The 20,118-nt window shown below is 48.6% G+C and overlaps 1 protein-coding gene across 2 annotated transcripts in view; it reads left to right on the forward strand.

The window, feature by feature from the left end:
• Positions 1-7,459: 7,459 nt before the first annotated feature.
• The window catches only part of LOC126035435 (protein patched homolog 1-like), a 132,558-nt gene continuing 119,899 nt past the window's right edge, over positions 7,460-20,118 (forward strand). Inside the window, exons 1-2 of one of the 2 annotated variants that reach the window (XM_049793981.1) lie at positions 7,460-8,074; positions 9,704-9,896. In XM_049793981.1, the coding sequence (XP_049649938.1) occupies positions 7,871-8,074; positions 9,704-9,896 (397 nt within the window). In that variant the 5' untranslated portion in view covers positions 7,460-7,870. The remainder of the gene's footprint in view (positions 8,075-9,703; positions 9,897-20,118) is intronic. The other variant, XM_049793982.1, reaches the window with a different exon arrangement.

The following is a 20,118-nucleotide window of genomic DNA, read 5'->3' on the forward strand; positions in this document are numbered from 1 at the left end:
CCCACAGGTTGCAGTTCTTCACGAACTGCTCCAGCATGGGTCCCTTCCATGGCATGCAGTCCTTCAGAAGCAGACTGCTCCAGCGTGGGTCCCCCATGGGGTCACAAGTCCTGCCAGAAAACCTGCTCCAATGTGAGCTCCTCTCCACAGATCTGCAGGTCCTGCCAGGATCCTGCTCCAGCACGGGCTTCCCACAGGGTCACAGCCTCCTTCGGGAACCCACCTGCTCCAGCATGGGGTGCTCCATGGGCTGCAGGTGGATATCTGCTCCACCGTGGACCTCCATGGGCTGCAGGGGGACAGCCTGCCTCACCATGGTCTTCACCACGGGCTGCAGGGGACTCTCCACTCTGGTGCCTGGAGCACCTCCTCCCCCTCCTTCTTCACTGACCTTGGTATCTGCAGGGTTGTTTCTCTTACATGTTCTCACTCCTCTCTCCAGCTGCAGTTTCTGTTCTGCTGCAAGGTTTTTTTTTTCCCTTCTTAAATATGTTATCACAGAGGTGCTACCACTATTGCTGATTGGCTCAGCCTTGGCCAGTGACAGGTCCATCTTGGAGCTGGCTGGCATTGGCTCCATGGGACATAGGGGAAGCTTCTAGCAGCTTCTCACAGAAGCCACCCCTGTAACCCCCCCCCGCTACCAAAACCTTGCCACGCAAACCCAATACACTGGTTTAGCCATACTGTCTGTTGGTATGTTTTCCCTCTCTTCTCCCTGAAGTTGCTGCATAATATCGAGCAGTGTTTGGTAGATGCTGGCCAGGGCCCAGCACAGTGCGGTAAGTTGTACCTCTTTGGAACAGCCATGGCATTATTTTTTTTTCAAACATTCTATCACGTCATCAGGATCCTGTAGTTGTTCGGGAGTGAAGTTCCAAGCCACTGGAGGTGAGAAGTTCTCTAGATACCTACTCATATTCTCCCACATGCCATGCCACCCATGACCATACTCTTGTGGAACCTGGGTCATATTCATAAATTGTTTGTTAGCCTTAGACAAAATCGAAGTAATAATCCTAACAAATACCAATAGAAGTATTTTAACTACCCAAGGATGTTAAAGATACTGTGAAGTTATTGTAATGAGGGAGAAAACATCACAGAAGAAGGTAGCAAAGGTGCCATTCTGCATTTTCTCCACAAAAAACCTCTCAGAGTTAGAAGTATAATTGTTAATTGTCTCCATGTGATTGTACCCAAAGTACAGTAATGGCTTCAGTACAGAGCCCAAATACCAGATTAAGCTCAAGGTCAGTGTTTTAATAACAAATCACCCAGGCAAACCAGCACTAATCACTACAGAGCACAGCAAACTGAAAAAGCCAACACCCATCTTTAACAGTGTCGTGGTTTCAGCCCAGCCGGTAACAAAGGACCATACAGCCGCTCCCTCACTCCTCCCCGCCCCTCTCCGGTGGGATGGGGAGGAGAATCAGAAAGCAGAAAAGAAAAAAAACCCGGAACCTCATGGGTTGAGATAAGGACAATTTACTGGAACAACACAAAAACAGAAGTTACAACAACAACAACGGTACTAATAAAAGAAAATACAAAACCCGGAACCCGATGCTCAGCCACTTCCCACACCAAAAGCCGAGAGCACACCCCCCAGCCCGCTCCCCATTTATATACTGAGCATGATGTCACATGGTATGGAATAGCTCCTTGGCTGGTTCAGGTCAGCTGTCCTGGCTGTGCCCCCTTCCAGGTTCCTGTGAAAATTAACTCTATCCCAGCTGAACCCAAGACAAACAGGTACAGCAAAAAAAAAGAGCTTGGTGCAGATCAGATAAACTAATATCAAGAACAGATGAATCAATGTCGTGACCCGCAACTGTTAAGAGATATAAACCCCTTCTAAAATGCAGGGAAGGTACTACCTTGTGACCTTATTTAATGCCAAAGCCAATGTAAGGCAGGTATGTGGAGCATAGGGCTGAAGCAGACCTATGCCTTTGCATGATGAAAACATGTGAGATGCAAAAAACTGAAAGGATACACAAAACGAGCTTATTTTCCTGCAAGTTGGTTTTGTTCCCTGTTCTGCCACACTCAGCTCTCTCCTAGTCCCTAACAATTAAACTGAAGGGTACGCACTTCACTTCAGTGTTGCTTCTTTATTAAGGTAATCAGATGCTTATGCAGTGCAATCTTCTTGGTGGCATGGCCACAGGCAATGGGCAACCTGGAAAAATGTATTAAAGTAAAATCAGTGCTACCCATGATTAACCTCTGTTGAATTTGATCCCTCATCTGTCTGAGGGAAGTATGAATCTCTGCAGCTCTTAGGGGTCATAATGCAGTACCTTTGAGAACAAAGGTGACCTAAGGAAGAGGTGGAGCCTTACAAAATGAATTTATTTGTGTATGACCAAATCCCTGAGATTTTTGTATGCCAGCTCTGGCTGTCCAAGCATTGGGAGGACCAGGTATAAAGGATTTCAGATTACAGCCACTCTACCCAAGGAGATACCACAGGCTTTCACCCACAGAGCAAGTCTGACATACAAAATCTGTGGGATCCTTGCAAGTTGTTGAAGTTAGAAAAAAATCCCTTAGTGTGGAAGAGCAGTTCTGAGTACACAGCCAGCAGTGCTTATAGTTGTAAATAAGGGCAGATTGATTAGGAAAAACATTATCCCTAGGAATGTAGCACCCAGCTATCAGCTATGAGACAAACTGGGGGCAGCCACATCTCTGACCACCCAAGTGGAGACTTTTACACTGACATTTCTTCCTTAAGGAAAAAAGCAAAAAACAAAACCAAGGTGTGGTGAGCTGACCCACCCCCTTGCCATGTACACTGAATAAAAAAGGCCAATTAAATCCCTGCAGTAATTAATCTCTTGCATATGCTAAAAAAACCATAATCCCTCCAGACCACAGGGAGAAAGGAGAGATTAAGATAGCACTTCTTAAATTGAGTCTTCAGATTGAGTTTTGGAACCAAGAGCAAGAATTTCAGTGTACTGGTCTATTTTGTCAGCCTAGCAGGCAGGAGGCAGGCAGGGCATGTCTGAAGGCTCATAGCACTTGAAGACACAGTCTTATACGGTTTTGGAGGCTGAGCCAAAATACCTGTCCACCAGTCCCTTCATTCCCCATCTCTCACCCTGCCACCCCATCAGACCTGGTCAGGTTGAATGGGAACAGGAGTAATGGCACATTGGTTCCTAATGAGAAGCACAGTTATTTACCCAAGCTGAAATTTGAATAAGAGGTGGTTGACTGCAACTTAGGTCTTTTCCAACTGAAACCAGCCTCTGGCTCCCTTTAGGTTTCTTTCTCTCATGTTTGTTTATGTACATGTGCGTGCTGCTCCTTGCAGTTTTCCTGGAGACAGCTCAATAAGGAGCACAAGGCCTGGCCTTCAAAGATGCAGATTTCCCTTGCAATCAAAAGACTACAGGGAAGTGTGGGAAAAAGTGGGGGGAAGTAGGGAAAGGGAGAGAAAAGGAAAGAGGATCCCCCACTGGTGACAGTGACCCTGGAAAAACCCTGTCAATGGGTGCCAGTATGTAATTTCACAAAAAGACTCTCTGCACTGGTGGTGAGGTGCATAGGCCGCTCCTACCACTGGGGCTTTGTGGCTCACAGCCCTGCCGGGGGAGCCCGCTGCCGGTGCACCTCTGCAAAACAGCCCCCCAGCCCCCCCCCCCCCCCCAAGAGAGGATTGCGCTGGCAATGCCCAGTGGCTCGGGGGCTTTGTACAGGGCCGCAGCCTCGGGCGTTTGACTGATTGCATGGAAAGGTGCCCGGTGCCCGCGGGCTTGGCGGTCCCGGCGTGGTACGGGACACAGTACCGGGAGAGACCTCCGAGCACGTCCCACGGCCGCCCCGGCAGCTCCGGCAATGCTGCCCGCAGCACAAAAAGAGAAGGGGCAGCACCCCTCCGCGCCGCCCGGCGAGGTTGTTCCAGGCCCTTGCTCGCACGTCGAGTCTGATCCCATCTCGTCCTGTTCCCCCCTCCCTCGACGCTTTTTTTTTTTTTTTTTTTTTTTTTTAATGAACACACACCGGGCGCGCCTTAAAGCCGCACTCCTTCGCTGCCGCGCAGCAATTCCCCTTCTCGGAGGCATCTTCCAAAAAAACTCCTCGGGCCAGGCGCGGAGCCGCGGCGGGCGAGTTTTTATCTGTCCTCCGCGCGAGTGCGCTGGGATGTCTGCCCGGGCCGGAGCCGGGCGCGACGGGGCGCGGAGTGGAGCGTCCTCTGTGCTGTCCCCGCTTCCCACGGCTCCTCCGCAGTAAGCCGCGCTGGGGCCCAGTGCGCGCAGCTCCGAGGCTGGACGAGAATGCGCGCAGTTGTAACGGCAGCAATTAATGGCTGATTCACAATGAACAGAGATGGGGAGTGTCGTGGTTTAACTCCAGCCAGCAACTAAGTACCACGCAGCCGCTCACTCACTTCCCCCATCCAGTGGGATGGGGGAGGAACTCGGGAAAAAAAGGTAAAACTTCTGGGTTGAGATAAGAACGATTTAATAGAGCAGAAAAGAAGAAATTATCATGATAATGATAACACTAATAAAATGACAACAGTAGTAATAAAAGGATTGGAATGTACAAATGATGCGCAGGGCAATAGCTCACCACCCGCCGACCGACACCCCGCCAGTCCCCGAGCAGCGATTCCCTGCCCCCCCCACTTCCCAGTTCCTAAACTAGATGGGACGTCACATGGTATGGAATACACCGTTGGCCAGTTTGGGTCAGGTGCCTTGGTTGTGTCCTGTGCCAACTTCTTGTGCCCTGGCTGGCCATGAGAAGCTGAAAAATCCTTGACTATAGTCTAAACAATACTGAGCAACAACTGAAAACATCAGTGTTATCAACATTCTTCGCATGCTGAACTCAAAACATAGGACTGTACCAGCTACTAGGAAGACAGTTAACTCTATCCCAGCTGAAACCAGGACAGGGAGGAACAGTGCCAAAAAAGTAAACAATCATGTATAGTTTAAGAAGTGTTTAGCGTGGCCAGGCAGGCTGCGTTTCATTAATTTTTACACTAAAACATTAAAATTGGCTATCCTCCGGTTTCAGTTTTAAAGAATGAGCCCTAAATTGAAACAGGCTAGCTACTGTGAGGTTTTAAATCCCTCAAGTTGTTGCAAATATTTTGATAAAGAAATTAAAATTTGATTATATAAAAGAGTTTGGTTTGATTAAGAAGTAGAAAACTGTGAAGCATAGGTATGGGAGTGTTAAGTTTGAAATGTAGTCATAGGAACTTAGGAACTTTAGAAAATGTACTATGTGTAACCATAAGAATTCAAGTATTGTCTAAAATCATTTAACCACAGAAACTTTGACAAAGATTTGTTGATTTGTAGTGTTTTGTTTTAAGAAACTAAGGAAACCGTTATGGACACCAGTTTGCTGCTTGGAAACCCCTTACCCTTCCCACCTCGATCTAATTATCGAGGATTCCAATCAGTAGAGTTAAGTGAGATTAACCAATGATTGTTTTAACATAAGAATATTAATGAGATGGTGTGATGGAAGGACCAATCATTAGAAAGGTTATATTTAAGAATAGACATAGTATGCATTTTTATGTAAATGATGGTGAGAATCGTACTGTGCAGAATCACCTGAGAGGTCAACTATCGGACAAGTGAGGAAGACTATGAAAGACCACCAGAGGGCTTCTGAAGACCACCAGAGGCTTCACCATGCCTGCGTGAAGAGACATTTATATATGCTAATGATTTATCGGAAAGTTAATGATTATGTATAACATTTTCTAGAAATTTAGTGAATATGTATAACAGGTGTGTATTTAACCTGCACAGTTAGACTAGCCAGGTGCACACGATAGGTGGAGTGTAGGGTTCAATTATATGGAACTTAGTTATCGGGCCTGAAAGTAGCTCATGGTCACAAGAAGTGTTCCAGACATGGAACTTAGTTATCGGGCCTGAAAGTAGCTCATGGTCACAAGAAGTGTTCCAGACGCCTTTAGAAGGCTTTGAACAGAATAAACAAGAAGATAGAAAAAGAAAGATCCCAGTTAGAAAAACACAGGTGCACATTCCATGATAAAGGGAACTTGGCACAAACAACCTCAATTCAGGGGCTTATCTCGACCAATTGGACTGAGACAAGTTTTGCATGCTCTAACTAACATAGCCAATTATGTCCTGTGTTTATGCACGTGTACAGAGTGAGTATAACTAACTTTATCTTATGTTTATACGCGTGGACAGTATCGATGTAACCAATCACCGCTTAAGCTTGTGCGCGTGGACACCAAATGCTTGCATGCAGCAGCCAATCAAAGCTTCTAAACAACTTAGAGAATTGTATAAAAATGATCGGCTAAGCTCAATAAAGTGGCAACTTTAATCATCATATTGGTGTTCTATCGTCCGGGCCCTGCACGGAATAATCCCTAAACCCTACAGTGGAGCGATCCCCCGTGTGCCCAGTGCTGCAATAAAGGAATGCCTGCTTCTTAACTTCTCATTGCTGTTAAGGAGTTTTATTCCGGATTTCGGTAACAAAGTCATAAGCTTCCACTGTGTTTTAAGTGGACAGGTTGTTTATATTGCAAGGAACTAAGTCACCTCTTTAGTTAAAAAATAAAGTCAGAGTGAGAAAAATCTGGCACTTCCTACCGCAGTATTCACGACCCTGTCATTATTTCTGCAAGCCTGGAAATTCAGCTTGGACCTCCCAGTATTTGTTGCAGCTTGAGGCCAAGGTACCCCTAAATGGATTTTCTTTTAAGGGCTTTAGAAATTGTTTAATGCTGCTTTCCTCCCGTTTCCCCCCTCTTTTTTAAAAGAAAAAAAAAATCTATATATAGATCGCGAGAACGTTCTGGGCATGTATTTGTCTAAAAGCATCCCGAACGAAAAAAGAAATCTTGAAAAGAAAATGAAGAAGAAAGGAGGGGAGACATTCCTTAATGGAAGTATTGCATGCAAAGAAGGATGGATCTCTTTAAGGCTCCCCCTGAAGCTGGCGATGCACACACAACGGTTGCCTGCCTGGGTGGTCTCTCTACTTTGATGAGCTGTTGCTAAGCAGCTAAAAATAGTCATGTTTGCTGAGTAATTTCTACCCTCCTCCAGACAATCCGCCTGGTAGAAACCTAAGCCATCTGACCGCCCCAGGGGTGGGCTTTCAGCTCTCTTTTTCCTCCCTTTCTCTCTCTCCCTTCCCCTTCCACCCCTCCTCTTTATCCAAATGGAGAGAGTCCTTTTTTTTCTTTTTCACCTCATCTTTTGAGCTGAGGGGCTTCAGCTCGGTCCTGCAGCACACACGCCGAAGAGCGGCAGGCAGCCGCCCGCCCGTCGCCGCGGGGCAGAGCGCGGAGCCTCGCCGGCCCCGCGGCTCGCGGGTAGCACACCGGCGCTGAGGCAATATGGTGCAGCGCGCCGAGACAGCGCAGCAGCAGCCGCAGCCCGTCGCGCCGCTGCTGCGCCGCCGCTGAGCGCCGCCGCGGACAGCGGCTTCCCGGAGGCAGCGGCGGCACGAGGAAACGTTTTCAACGGGAGCGGAGGAAAGCGCGGCGGCAACCGGGACGGGGGGGAGGGGGGCAGGAGTGGCGCCTGCCCACCCACCCTCCCTGGGTGTGGGGAGCAGCCGCCAGCACCTCGGGGACCGCACGCGATGTGGCAATGGGAGGCGCGGGGTGCGACCCGGCAGGAGCGGCCGCGGCGGCAGCCACCACCCAACGCTCCGCGTGAAGCGGCCGCGCAGCGGCGGCAGCAGCAGCAGCCCGCGGTCTGCAGCGCTGCCGGCCCCCCGCGGGCCCCGCCGCGCTCCGCGGGCCACTACCGGGCTTCGGGCCCCGCAGCAGCGGCGGCAGCAGTAGCACCAAAGGCAACTCCCTCACCCCGCCGGCAGCGGCGGCAACATGGCCTCAGGCGTTAACGAGTTGGAGCTGGAGGCGAGCAGCGGTGCGGAGAGCGGTGGCGGCCACCCCGCCCGGGCGGCGAGGAGCGATAGCGGGAGGCGGCGAAGGACCGGAGGGAACCAGCACGCCGCGACGCCCGACCGGGAGTATCTGCAGCGACCAAGCTATTACGATGCGGCTTTCGCCCTGGAGCAGATCTCAAAGGTGCATTCAATCTCTCAGACTTTTTTCAGAGATATAGATACGTGCTAGCACTCTTATTATGGGGGAGGGGTTTTCTCGTGGGGGGTGGAAGGAGGACATGGAAATGAAACAGCCACCAATAAAATGCTGGGGAAAAGAGAGGGACGTCTGTGACTTTAGTGCGGGAGAGAGAGCTCTCCTTCCCTTCCTTCTTGCATATGCTTTCCCTGGTGCGTGTTTGTGCTGCGGAGCGCTCCTCTAGTTAAATTTCCTGGAGGCAGTTTCACCTCCCTCCCGACCTCCCCCGGGTAGTTTGTGGCCCGCTCTCGCTTTTCCTCCGCTTCCTTTGCTTCTCTCTATTCCCTTGTAGCACTCTGCAACTTCATTAACACCGGTCTCTAACCGGAAAAGGGGAGAAAATGAGCGGCTGGTTTCTTGGCAAAAAGTTGTGCTTTTGTGAAGTTCTCCACCGAGTGCCGAAAACGCGACTACCCTCAGAGAGGGGTTCTCATAGCAGAGAAAGTTTGTAACCTTTAACCCAGTGTTCGGAGGAAAAGTGAAACTTGTAAATAAATTACTACCTTAAATCTTCTGAGCCGGTCGTACTGAATTCCCCCGGTTCACTGGCTTTATTGTTAGCGTGGAAACGCCGGAGGTGCAGGAGCGCGCTGGAAGCCCTACTCGGGGAGGGGAAGGGGAACGGTCCCAACCGCTAACGTCTGCGAACCAAAGAATGTTCAAAATAAACAACCTCGAGAGACAATGCCTTTCTGCAAAGAGCATTTCATTTCATGGAGCGGATTTCTAGACTTTGTAAAAAGGGGAAAGGCAAAAAAAAAATCCATGTGGCTGCCCTCTTCTGTTCACAAATATTGTCGTAATTTACAGATGGCTGCTCTGCTTCCTAATTAAGATCGCACAGTGTCTCCAAACTCTATGGAAATTAATTTCTTATGATCTTACAGCACTGCTCACCACGTGGATCATGCATTTACTACAAAGTTGTGCTAAGGGCTGGGAATGGGAGAAATGGCAACAAATTCCTACAAAGTAGTTTTCCTTCACCATCAATATCCCCACCACTCCCTGCCATCAGCCCTTTAGAGGTCTAATGAGAACAAGAAAGGGGACTTTTTTTTTTTTCTTGACATGCCTGTTGAGATTCATTGACAGAGATTATTTGTCCCCTAGAGCCATGAATCTTGCCAGCATGAATGAGTGTGTTGCAACCTGAACTGGTAGGGGTGACTTGAGTGCAAGACAGTATGGGCAGCTTAGGCAGGGAGCAGGCACACACGCAGAGTCTTGTTTATACGGATTTCAAGCAGTGATGGAATCCCAAACCTGTGTGGTGGTTTAGCAATAGAATGGTTACCAGCAGGTATGCATCTTGGCCTACAGGAATATTTAATGGTGGTTGCAAGCTGCTCAGCTGAGCCATGGGGTGAAGGCCCTTCACGAAGGACAGCATTACTGTCCTTACTCCAAGGGACACTGTGAGGATATGAGCATTTATGTATAAATAACTGTTCTGCTTCTGTTAGTGCTTGGAGGGGGGCTTTCCCCATATGCCCTCTTGGAATAAGTGTGCCTTGCCTTTGTCAGTGTCTGCCCCAGCCTTTTAACTACTAACCTTTCCTTGCCTTGTAGGGGAAAGCTACTGGAAGAAAAGCACCACTGTGGCTGAGAGCAAAGTTTCAGAGACTGTTATTTAAACTGGGCTGTTTCATTCAAAAAAACTGTGGAAAGTTTTTGGTTGTTGGCCTTCTCATATTTGGGGCTTTTGCTGTAGGATTAAGGGCAGCAAATCTTGAAACCAACGTGGAGGAGCTGTGGGTGGAAGGTAAGTCCGAGATCCCCTTTTTTCTGATGCCATCCCTCCCCACATTGCCCCTTCCACCTCAGAAGCTGGATAAAAAGAGCTTGAGACTCTGAGTGTGTGCATGCATGTGTGTGTGTCTATACATATGTATATAATAGACCTTCTTCAGGCTGAGGAGGGCCTGCTGACTGTTTGGGGGCTGGGCTGGCAGCCAGGGGAAGCCTACAAAGCGCTGGCTGTGCCCAGCGCTGTGGTGTTTTGTGGGGCTCTGTGAGGCTGATGAGCATGAGAGAGTGTATATAGGTTGGGAAGGGGTGGGCAGCAGGGCACGTGGCTTTAGGTGGCGCATACCACTTCACCACCCACGGAGGGCTGCAGGACAGTGGGCTGTGCATTCTGGGTGAGTGCCTGGCCTTGTTGTGCCCAGCCATATCGCTTGTCCACACTCCAACCCCTTTCTCCAGAGGTGTCTTTCTGGCCCCATTGCCAGAGATGGGAGGCTGCACTGCAAGGAGGCTTCCCCTTCACCATTTTGTGAGTGCATGTGCTCGTGGCAGGCCGTGAGGAGCATGGCCTAGAGGGGTGTGTGCCTGTGTGTGGTCCTGGGTTTTTTGACAGCTTTCAGCTGTGGGGAAGAAACATTTGTTTCAAGGTTAAAAAAAAAAAAAAAAAGACTGCTGAAGTGAAGCCTGGCCTGGCCAGCCCAGAGGCTGTGGCTGGGCAGCTGGGTGTGGGGTGGCCGTGGGCACTGCCCTAGGCCAGAGGGGAATATGTCCTCCAAAACCAGCCAAAATGCTCACCCGTGTTGCCTTTGTGTTGGTAAGCACCAGCGTAGGAAGGTTGCTTTGGTAAAGGAGAAAAAAATGTATTGGGAGGCTAGGGGTTTATGTGCTTCCTTTAGAAATAGCCCCACCCCAGCATGCAGGCAGGGGAATGTGGAGTGGTTGCTTCCCTTGAGGGCCTGGACACAGTCAGCATCACAGCCCTCTTGCCCAGGGGCCTACTCAGGGTTGCTCTAGTCTGAGGCATCTATTCCAGGTTGTAATTTTTTTCTTTTCAGGGAGAAAATATTATTTACTTATCATCAGATTCCCCCTTTAGCTGTGTTGATGTAAAACCAGACTGACTTTGTTGACAGTGGTAGTTACTCTGGATTTATGTCAAAGTAGCTTGCAGCAGAATTTGGCTTATAAAAGTTAATACAGAAAACTGCATAAGTAATCATTAGTAAATACCTCTGTGTGTGTGTGTATTGAGAATTTAGTGCTGAGTGCAAACAAAGTTACAAGCTATTGTAAAGATGGTCTGTCTTGCCTGGCTAGCTCAGTCTGTAGCGCGTAGGACTCTTAATCTCAGGGTTGTGGGTTCAAGCCCCATGTTAGGTGCAAAAAAGGACTGGTGGGTTGACCCTGGCAGGAGGCCAGGTGCCCACCAAAGCCACTCTATCACTCCCCCTCTTCAAATGGACAAGGGAGAGAAAATATAACCAAAGGCTCATTTAATAAAGCAAAAGCAAAGATCATGTGCGAAAGCAAAGGAAAACAAAAGATTTTATTCTCTACTTCCCATCAGCAGGCGATGTCTGGCCACTTCCTGGGAAGCAGGGCTTCAGTACTCATAGCGTTTGCTCCGGAAGACAAATGTAAATAACAAATGCCCCCCATTTCCTCCACCCTTTACTTAGCTTTTATTGCTGAGCTGACTTCATATGGTATGGAATATCCCTTTCGTCAGTTTGGGTCAGCTGTCCTGGCTATGTCCCCTCCCAAGATCGTGCCCAGCCCCAGCCTGCCAGTGAGGGGGTGGGAAATGTTGGAGAGACAGCCTTGATGCTGTGCCAGCACTGCTCAGCAGTAGCCAAAACACTGGTGTGCTATCAACACCTTTCTAGCTACTGATGCAGAGCACAGCACTATGAAGGTGTCGTGGTTTCAGCCCAGCCGGTAACAAAGGACCACGCAGCTGCTCGCTCACTCCTCCCGCCCCCCTCCGGTGGGATATGAAGGAGACGGAGGAGAGAAAAGAAAAAGAAACTGGAACCTCATGGGTTGAGATAAAGGCAGTTTACTGGGACAAACACAAAGAAATTACAACAACAACAACGGCACTAATGAAAAAGTATACAAAAAGAGTGATGCACAGTGCAACTGCTCACCACCCGGGACCCGACGCTCTGCCACTTCCCCCACTGAAAACAGAGACACCCCCCCCCCCCCCCTCCTGCTCCCCATTTATATACTGAGCATGACGTCACATGGTATGGAATAGCTTCTTGGCTAGTTCAGGTCAGCTGCCCTGGCTATGCCCCCACCCACCTCCCAGGTTCCTGTAAAAATTAACTCTATCCCAGCTGAACCCAGGACATTATCCACCCCTTATTCTATACCATCTACATCATGCCCAGATCTTACATTTTTCTAATCAACCACTACTACTTTCCTTGTCTTATATATAAGTATATGGACTCCCCCCCGACCTCGCACACACACACACATGGTGTTCCTTTAGCCTATGGGCTATCCCTCTAATGTGTCCATTGATTTTGGGGCTCTATCTGTTGTAACAGTTCTTCAGGATAAGAGAGATGGTGTGAGGTGTTGGGTTGTTGTACGCTGCCTCTGGAACTTGTGGCTAGTACATTTGGTGCAACTCATGCCCTTGGTATGTAGGTCGAGGATGTTGATCTTGAGGAAATTGGTGGGTGCCAGTCCAAGTTCTATCGCTGTTGTACTTGGCTCAGTTTCAAAAGTCCATCCTGTAGTCATTTGGATAATTCTCACAATAATACCCTTGATATGGCATATAGACACTATAGATACAATGACATGCATTGGCAGGTTATTTAGCAGTTAAATATCATACAGTCCAATTCACCGGCTATTCTCTCCCAAAATCAAATCTCCCTGAGGTACACATCGAACTTCCCCATCCTTCTGCATCACCCACCAGGTGTACCCAGGTCCTTGAGCAAAAACAACCCCTTGAATGGGTTTGCCTCTGCTTGAGGGAGGACTAACCCAGACTGTCTTTCCTAACATACTCCTCATGCGCACTACAGGGACTTTATCCCCTTCTACAGTATGTGGAACTCTTGGTTGGGCGGGGCCAGCCCGATTGGCGGATCCTCTAGTATTAACTAACCAGGTGGCTTTTGTTAAATGTGTATCCCAATGCTTGAAAGTTCCACCCCCCATCGCTCTCAATGTAGCTTTCAGCAGTCCATTGTATCGTTCAATTTTTCTGGAGGCCGGTGCGTGATAAGGGATGTGATACACCCACTCAATGCCATGTTCTTTGGCCCAGGTGTCTACGAGGTTGTTTTGGAAGTGAGTCCCGTTGTCCGAGTAGATTCTTTCTGGGGTGCCGTGTTGCCATAAAATTTTCTCTTCAAGGCCCAGGATAGTGTTCTGGGCAGTGGCATGGGACACAGGGTATGTTTCCAGCCATCCAGTGGTTGCTTCCACCATTGTAAGCACATGGCACTTGCCTTGGCGTGTTCGTGGGAGTGTGATATAGTCAATCTGCCAGGCCTCCCACTGTTTATATTTCAGCCATCGCCCTCCATGTGACAGGGGTTTTTGCCGCTTGGCTTGCTTAATTGCAGCACATGTTTCACATTCATGGATGACCTGTGCGATAGTGTCCATGGTCAAGTCCACCCCTCCATCTCGAGCCCATCTATATGTTGCATCTCTTCCCTGATGGCCTGAAGTATCATGGGCCCACCGAGCCATATATGGCTCACCCATATATTGCCAGTCCAGGTCCACCTGAGACACTTCAATCTTGGCAGCCTGATCCGCCTGCTGGTTGTTTTGATGTTCTTCAGTGGCTTGACTCTTGGGTACATGAGCATCTACGTGACGTACTTTTACCACTAGCTTCTCTATCCGAACAGTGATATCTTGCCACAGTGCAGCAGCCCAGATGGGTTTACCTCTGCGCTGCCAATTGCCCTTCTTCCATTGCTGTAGCCACCCCCATAGGGCATTTGCCACCATCCATGAGTCAGTATAGAGATAGAGCACTGGCCACTTTTCTCTTTCAGCAATGTCTAACGCTAGCTGGATGGCTTTCACCTCTGCAAACTGACTCGATTCGCCTTCTCCTTCAGCAGTTTCTGCGACTAGTCGTGTAGGACTCCATACAGCAGCCTTCCACCTCCGATGTTTTCCCACAATGCGACAGGACCCATCAGTGAACAGGGCATATTGCCTCTCATTTTCTGGCAGTTTATTATACAGCGGGGCCTCTTCAGCCCGTGTCACATCCTCCTCTGGCGACATTCCAAAATCTTTGCCTTCTGGCCAGTCCGTGATCACTTCTAACATTCCTGGGTGACTGGGGTTTCCTATGGGAGCCCGCTGTGTGATCAGTGCAATCCACTTACTCCACGTGATGTCAGTCGCCTGATGTGTAGAGGAAACTTTCCCTTTGAACATCCAGCCCAGCACTGGCAGTCGGGGTGCTAAGACGAGCTGTGTTTCAGTACCAACCAATTCTGAGGCAGCTCAAACTTCTTCATAGGCTTCCAATATCTCTTTTTCAGTTGGAGTATAAGGGGCCTCGGATCACCTGTATCCCTGACTCCAAAACCTCAGGGGTCAGCATCGGGTCTCCCCAGGTGCTTTCTGCCAAAGGCTCCAGGTAGGGCCATTCTCCCCAGCTGCAGTGTAGAGCACATTTTTAATATCTTGTCCTGTCCGGACTGGCCCAAGAGGTACTGCGTGAACAATCTCCTGCTTAATCTGTTCAAAGGCTTGTTGTTGCTCAGGCCCCCGTTTAAAATCGTTCTTCTTCCGAGTAACTTGGTAGAGAGGGCTTACAATTTGACTGTAATTTGGAATACGCATTCTCCAAAACCCCACAACACCTAAGAAGGCCTGTGTTTCCTTTTTATTAGTCAGTGAGGACATAGCTGCTATTTTGTTGATCACATCAGCAGGGATCTGACGACGTCCATCTTGCCATTTTACTCCTAAGAACTGGATCTCCTGCGCAGGTCCCTTGACCTTACTTTCTTTTATGGCAAAACCAGCCTTCAAAAGGATTTGGATTATTTTCTTCCCTTTCTCAAAAACTTCTTCTGCCGTGTTGCCCCATACGATGATGTCATCAATATATTGCAGGTGCTCTGGAGCTTCACCTTTTTCCAGTGCACCCTGGATCAGTCCATGGCAAATGGTGGGGCTGTTTCCACCCCTGGGGCAGTCGATTCCAGGTGTACTGGACGCCCCTCCAAGTGAAAGCAAACTGAGGCCTGCACTCCGCTGCCAAAGGAATGGAGAAAAATGCATTAGCAATGTCAAGTGTGGCATACCACTTAGCTGCCTTTGATTCCAGTTCATATTGAAGCTCTAACATATCTGGTACTGTTGGAGCGGCGGAGGAAGGCACATATGTCAACCCAATATGAGTGATAGAAGTGATTCAACTTTATTTGCACGGATAGCTCATATTTATAGAGTTTGCGATAATTATGCCTACCAGTCCTAATATGATTCGTACATTGCTAATGTTTATTCATTACTAAAACACACCCACTTGTGATTTGCAGCTATGCGTGTTCAGTAACTTTCTCATGAGAACTTCTTCAAAAGTTACTTGTGAAGTTATGCCAAGGTCACACTGTTTTTATTTTTCTCCCGATAACGGCAAGACCAGCTGCTGTTTTTCTCCTGCTATCAGTAAAGCCAGCTAATTTTTGGACAAGGCCTAATCTTGCTGCTCAAACTGACATTCTTTCACACAGAACTTTGCTCGCACAACACTTCTATAGACCCATGTCCTTCTTCATCAAGCCAATTCCCAACATGGTACAGTAGCGCTCAGCGGTGGCGTGACTTCATTCAGCCCACGATAATCTACTGTTAGTCTCCATTCCCCATTAGATTTTTGCACGGGCCATATGGGACTATTAAAGGGTGAGTGAGTCTTGCTGATCACTCCTTGGCTCTCCAGTTGGCAAATCAGCTTATGGATTGGGATCAGGGAGTCTCGGTTGGTGCGATATTGTCGCCGGTGCACCGTCGTGGTAGCAATTGGCACCTGTTGTTCTTCAACCTTCAGCAACTCCACAACCGAAGGGTCTTGGGAGAGACCCGGCAGGGTAGACAGCTGTTCAATCTCCTCCGTCTCCAATGCAGCTATACCAAAGGCCCAACGGTACCCTTTTGGGTCCTTGAAATACCCCCTCCTGAGATAATCTATACCAAGGATGCACGGGGCCTCTGGGTCAGTCGCAATGGGGTGTTTATGCCATTCGTTTCCAGTTAGGCTTACTTCAGCTTCCAATACAGTTAACTCCTGAGATCCCCCTGTCACACCAGAGATACAGATGGGTTCTGCCCCTTCATAACTTGATGGCATTAGGGTACATTGTGCACCAGTGTCCACTAGAGCCTTATATTCCTGTGGGTCTGATGTGCCAGGCCATCGAATCCACACTGTCCAGTAGACTCAGTTGTCCCTCTCCTCCATCTGGCTGGAGGCAGGGCCCCTCTAATCCTGGTTAGAATATCCGTTACTCACTTTCTGCACACGTGAATCAGAAGTCCCTTCAAGGGGATCAGAAATGAGATCAGCCCATCTACTGTGTCTGGGGGACTGCTCACGGGAAACTGGAGCAGCAGTTTTCCAAGAAGAATTCTCTTTTCTGGTTGCTTTTTCTCGCAACTCCTGTACCCGTGCATCCAAGACTGAGGTAGGTTTTCCATCCCACTTCCTCATGTCCTCTCCATGGTCACACAGGTGAAACCACAGGTTAGCCCATCGTGTGTACTTTCTTTCTCCTCTCTCTTGGGCAGAGGAACGCTTGCTCCCAATAACTGCGATGCAGGCCTGTACAGGTGAGGAGGAGGACAGATCCACTTTGAATTGCTGGAACTCTCGGGACAACTCCTCTACAGCTGAGACACAGGCCCGTAGGGAGGAAGAGAGACTTCCTTCGTATTGCCGGAGTTGGACAGCCAATTCATCCACCGTTTGTCCATAGCCTTCTCTCCAGGACATCACTGCCAATGAGTTGGCATAGGTTGGTGGTGCACTTCGTAGAAACTTCCGCCACATGGGTTGTGTGCATTGGACTTCATCTGGATCTGTGGGTGACTGCGCATTTTCTGGATCATTATAAATCACCTCCAGCATGGCTAATTCCCTCAGGTACTGGATACCTCTCTCCATGGTGGTCCACTTGCCTTGGTGACATGTAACTTCATCCCTGAAGGGGTATCTTTCCTTTACACCTAACAGAAGTCGCCTCCAGAGGCTGAGGACTTGTGTTTTTCTCCCAATCGCCTTGTCAATGCCCCCTTCCCTAGACAGAGATCCCAACTGCTTGGCTTCCTTACCCTCTAATTCCACACTACTAGCCCCACTATCCCAGCATCGGAGCAGCCAGGTAACAATGTGCTCACCTGGGTGGCGGCTTAAATCTTTTCGCATGTCATGCAACTCACTCATGGATAGGGATCGGGTAATTATTTCAGGTTCTGGCTCTTCCTCCTGTTCTCGCGATGACCCTGGTTCATCTTCATCTCTCGCTAAGCGAACTGATTTCTTTGTGTGTTTCTTTTTCTGTACAGGGGCGACTGATACTGGCACAGGTTGGTTCTCTGGTTTAGCTGCAGTATCTGTCACCGGGTTAGGGGTAGCCACGGTACCTGTTGTCGTGGTAGGGGCAGCCACGGTGCTTGTTGTCGGGGTAGGGGCAGCCATGGTGTCTGTTGTCAGGGTTTGGGTAGCCACGGTGCATGTTGTCCTGTTTTCCATCTTTTCCCCCTTTTCCCCCTGAGGGTGCTGCCTAGTATCAAGCAGTGTTTGGTAGATACTGGCCAGGGCCCAGCACAGTGCAGCGAGTTGTACGTCTTTGGAATAGCCACAGCATTTGTCTTTCAAATATTCTACCACTTCATGAGGGTTCTGTAGTTGTTTGGGAGTGAACTTCCAAGCCGCTGGAGGTGAGAAGTTCTCTAGATACCTGCCCACATCCTCCCACATGCCGTGCCACCCATGAATATCCAGCTTTGGGGCAGATCTCTGGGTAGTATTCTTAAAGAGCCTTTTTGTAGCCCTAAAGAAGACCTGAAAAATATTCAGGAGGCATAGCACTAACAGCACACTGGCTTGCACATCCCAAGGATATTCAAAATTCTCGAAAGCTGTTGTAATTAGTCGGAAGGAGGAAAGGGAGGCGAACAGACGGGGGGAAGTATCCCCCCCTAACTTCCCCTTGGATGGGGTGTAATTACCAATAAAAACCGACAGAAGGTGCCCAAAGTATGGAAATGATATCACTGCCTCATACAGATACCAGCTTAACCTCATGACCAGTGATGTAATCATTTCAGAAGTCGACATTGCCCAGTATAGCAAAATGATAATCCCAATCACTCTCCCAGAGATGAGATACACAACTACAGGCAATACATAGAGCATATAAGAGCTTACAAAACGCCACCATGTAAACAAATGAAACAACATTGTGACTAACATCTATTTATCTAAGAAATGCGTTTGACAAATTTGTTTCAACACGCTCTGGCCAGATCTGTCGTTATCTCAACCCTTCGTGCGCCATGTTGGGCGCCAAAAAGGACTGTCGTGGTTTCAGCCCAGCCGGTAACAAAGGACCACGCAGCCGCTCGCTCACTCCTCCCGCCCCCCTCCGGTGGGATGGGGAGGAGACGGAGGAGAGAAAAGAAAAAGAAACTGGAAACTCATGGGTTGAGATAAATGCAGTTTACTGGGACAAACACAAAGAAATTACAACAACAACTGTACTAATGAAAAAGTATACAAAAAGAGTGATGCACAGTGCAACTGCTCACCACCCGGGGACCCGACGCTCTGCCACTTCCCCCACCGAAAACAGAGACCACCTCCCCGTCCCGCTCCCCATTTATATACTGAGCATGATGTGACATGGTATGGAATAGCTCCTTGGCTAGTTCAGGTCAGCTGCCCCGGCTATGCCCCCACATCCCAGGTTCCTGTAAAAATTGACTCTATCCCAGCTGAACCCAGGACAGAAGGCTGCTATGGGGAGAATTAACTCCATCTCAGCCAGACCCAATACATATGGGATTGAGTTATAGCATATAGGACCCGATTTTATCTTTGCAGATGACAGCCATATTGGTGTCAGGATCAAGTTCATGGATCATTTAGTGAGTATTGTTCTTTCTATTTTGAAAAATAATGTGCTACTAATTGAACTTTTTTGGTACATTAGTTGAGGAGCCCAAAATACATTGAAATCAGCCCCCACAGCCCAGAAAAATAGAGCAGGCACTGCAGTATCTCACCCATAGGCAGAGATGTACATTCAGAATCTGTTCTGGTCAGTAGGTGCTGTGCACCTTAATTACTAATGCAATCAGTTGTGAATATTTTTTTTTCCTCGACATTTTTTTCTTAATTCCTTGTGAGATTGTTGTGGCAAAGTTTCTTTTGTCAATTTTTGCTATTACTTTTTTGTCTCTGCCTTTTTATAAGTGTTTGTTAAATAATGTTTGATTGCAGTCCCATCTAGCACTCATCCCTGAGGTTTATTATCCTGATATTACTGGGGTTCACTTACTAGGAAGGGTAGTCCCATCTTATGCCACCTGCTTCTCTGGACAGTTTAATAAAAGAAACTGCTTGCTGACAACACCTGTGTGACTGGCCCATCAGTAAAAATGCAGTTCTCAAGGAAAAATCACAGAATCACAGAATGGTTAAGGTTGGAAGGGATCTCTGCAGGTCATATGGTCCAACCACCTCTGCTCAAGCAGGGCCACCTGGTTGCCCATGACCATGTCCAGGTGACTTTTGAATATCTCCAAGAAGGGAGATTCCACAAACTCTCTGGGCAACCTGTTCCAGTGCTCAGTCACCCTCACAGTGAAAACGGGTTTTCTTTATGTTCAGACAGAAACTCCTGTGTTTCTGTTTGTGCCCATTGCCTCTTCTCTTGTCACTGGGCACCACTGAAAAGAGCATGGCTCTGTCATCTTTGCACCCTCTCTTCAGGTATTTATATACATTGATGAGATCCCCTCCTGAGCCTTCCCTTCTCCAGGCTAAACAGTCCCATCTCTCTTGGTCTTTCCTCATACGTGAGATGCTCCAGTCAGTCCCTTAATCATCTTCATGGCCCTTTGCTGAACTCTCTCCAGTATGTCCATGTCTCTTGTACTGGGGAGCCCAGAACTGGACACAGTACTCCAGGTGTGGCCTCACCAGTGCTGAATAAAGGGGA

Source organism: Accipiter gentilis, chromosome W (genome assembly GCF_929443795.1).
Source record: "Accipiter gentilis chromosome W, bAccGen1.1, whole genome shotgun sequence".
NCBI lineage: Eukaryota > Metazoa > Chordata > Aves > Accipitriformes > Accipitridae > Astur > Astur gentilis.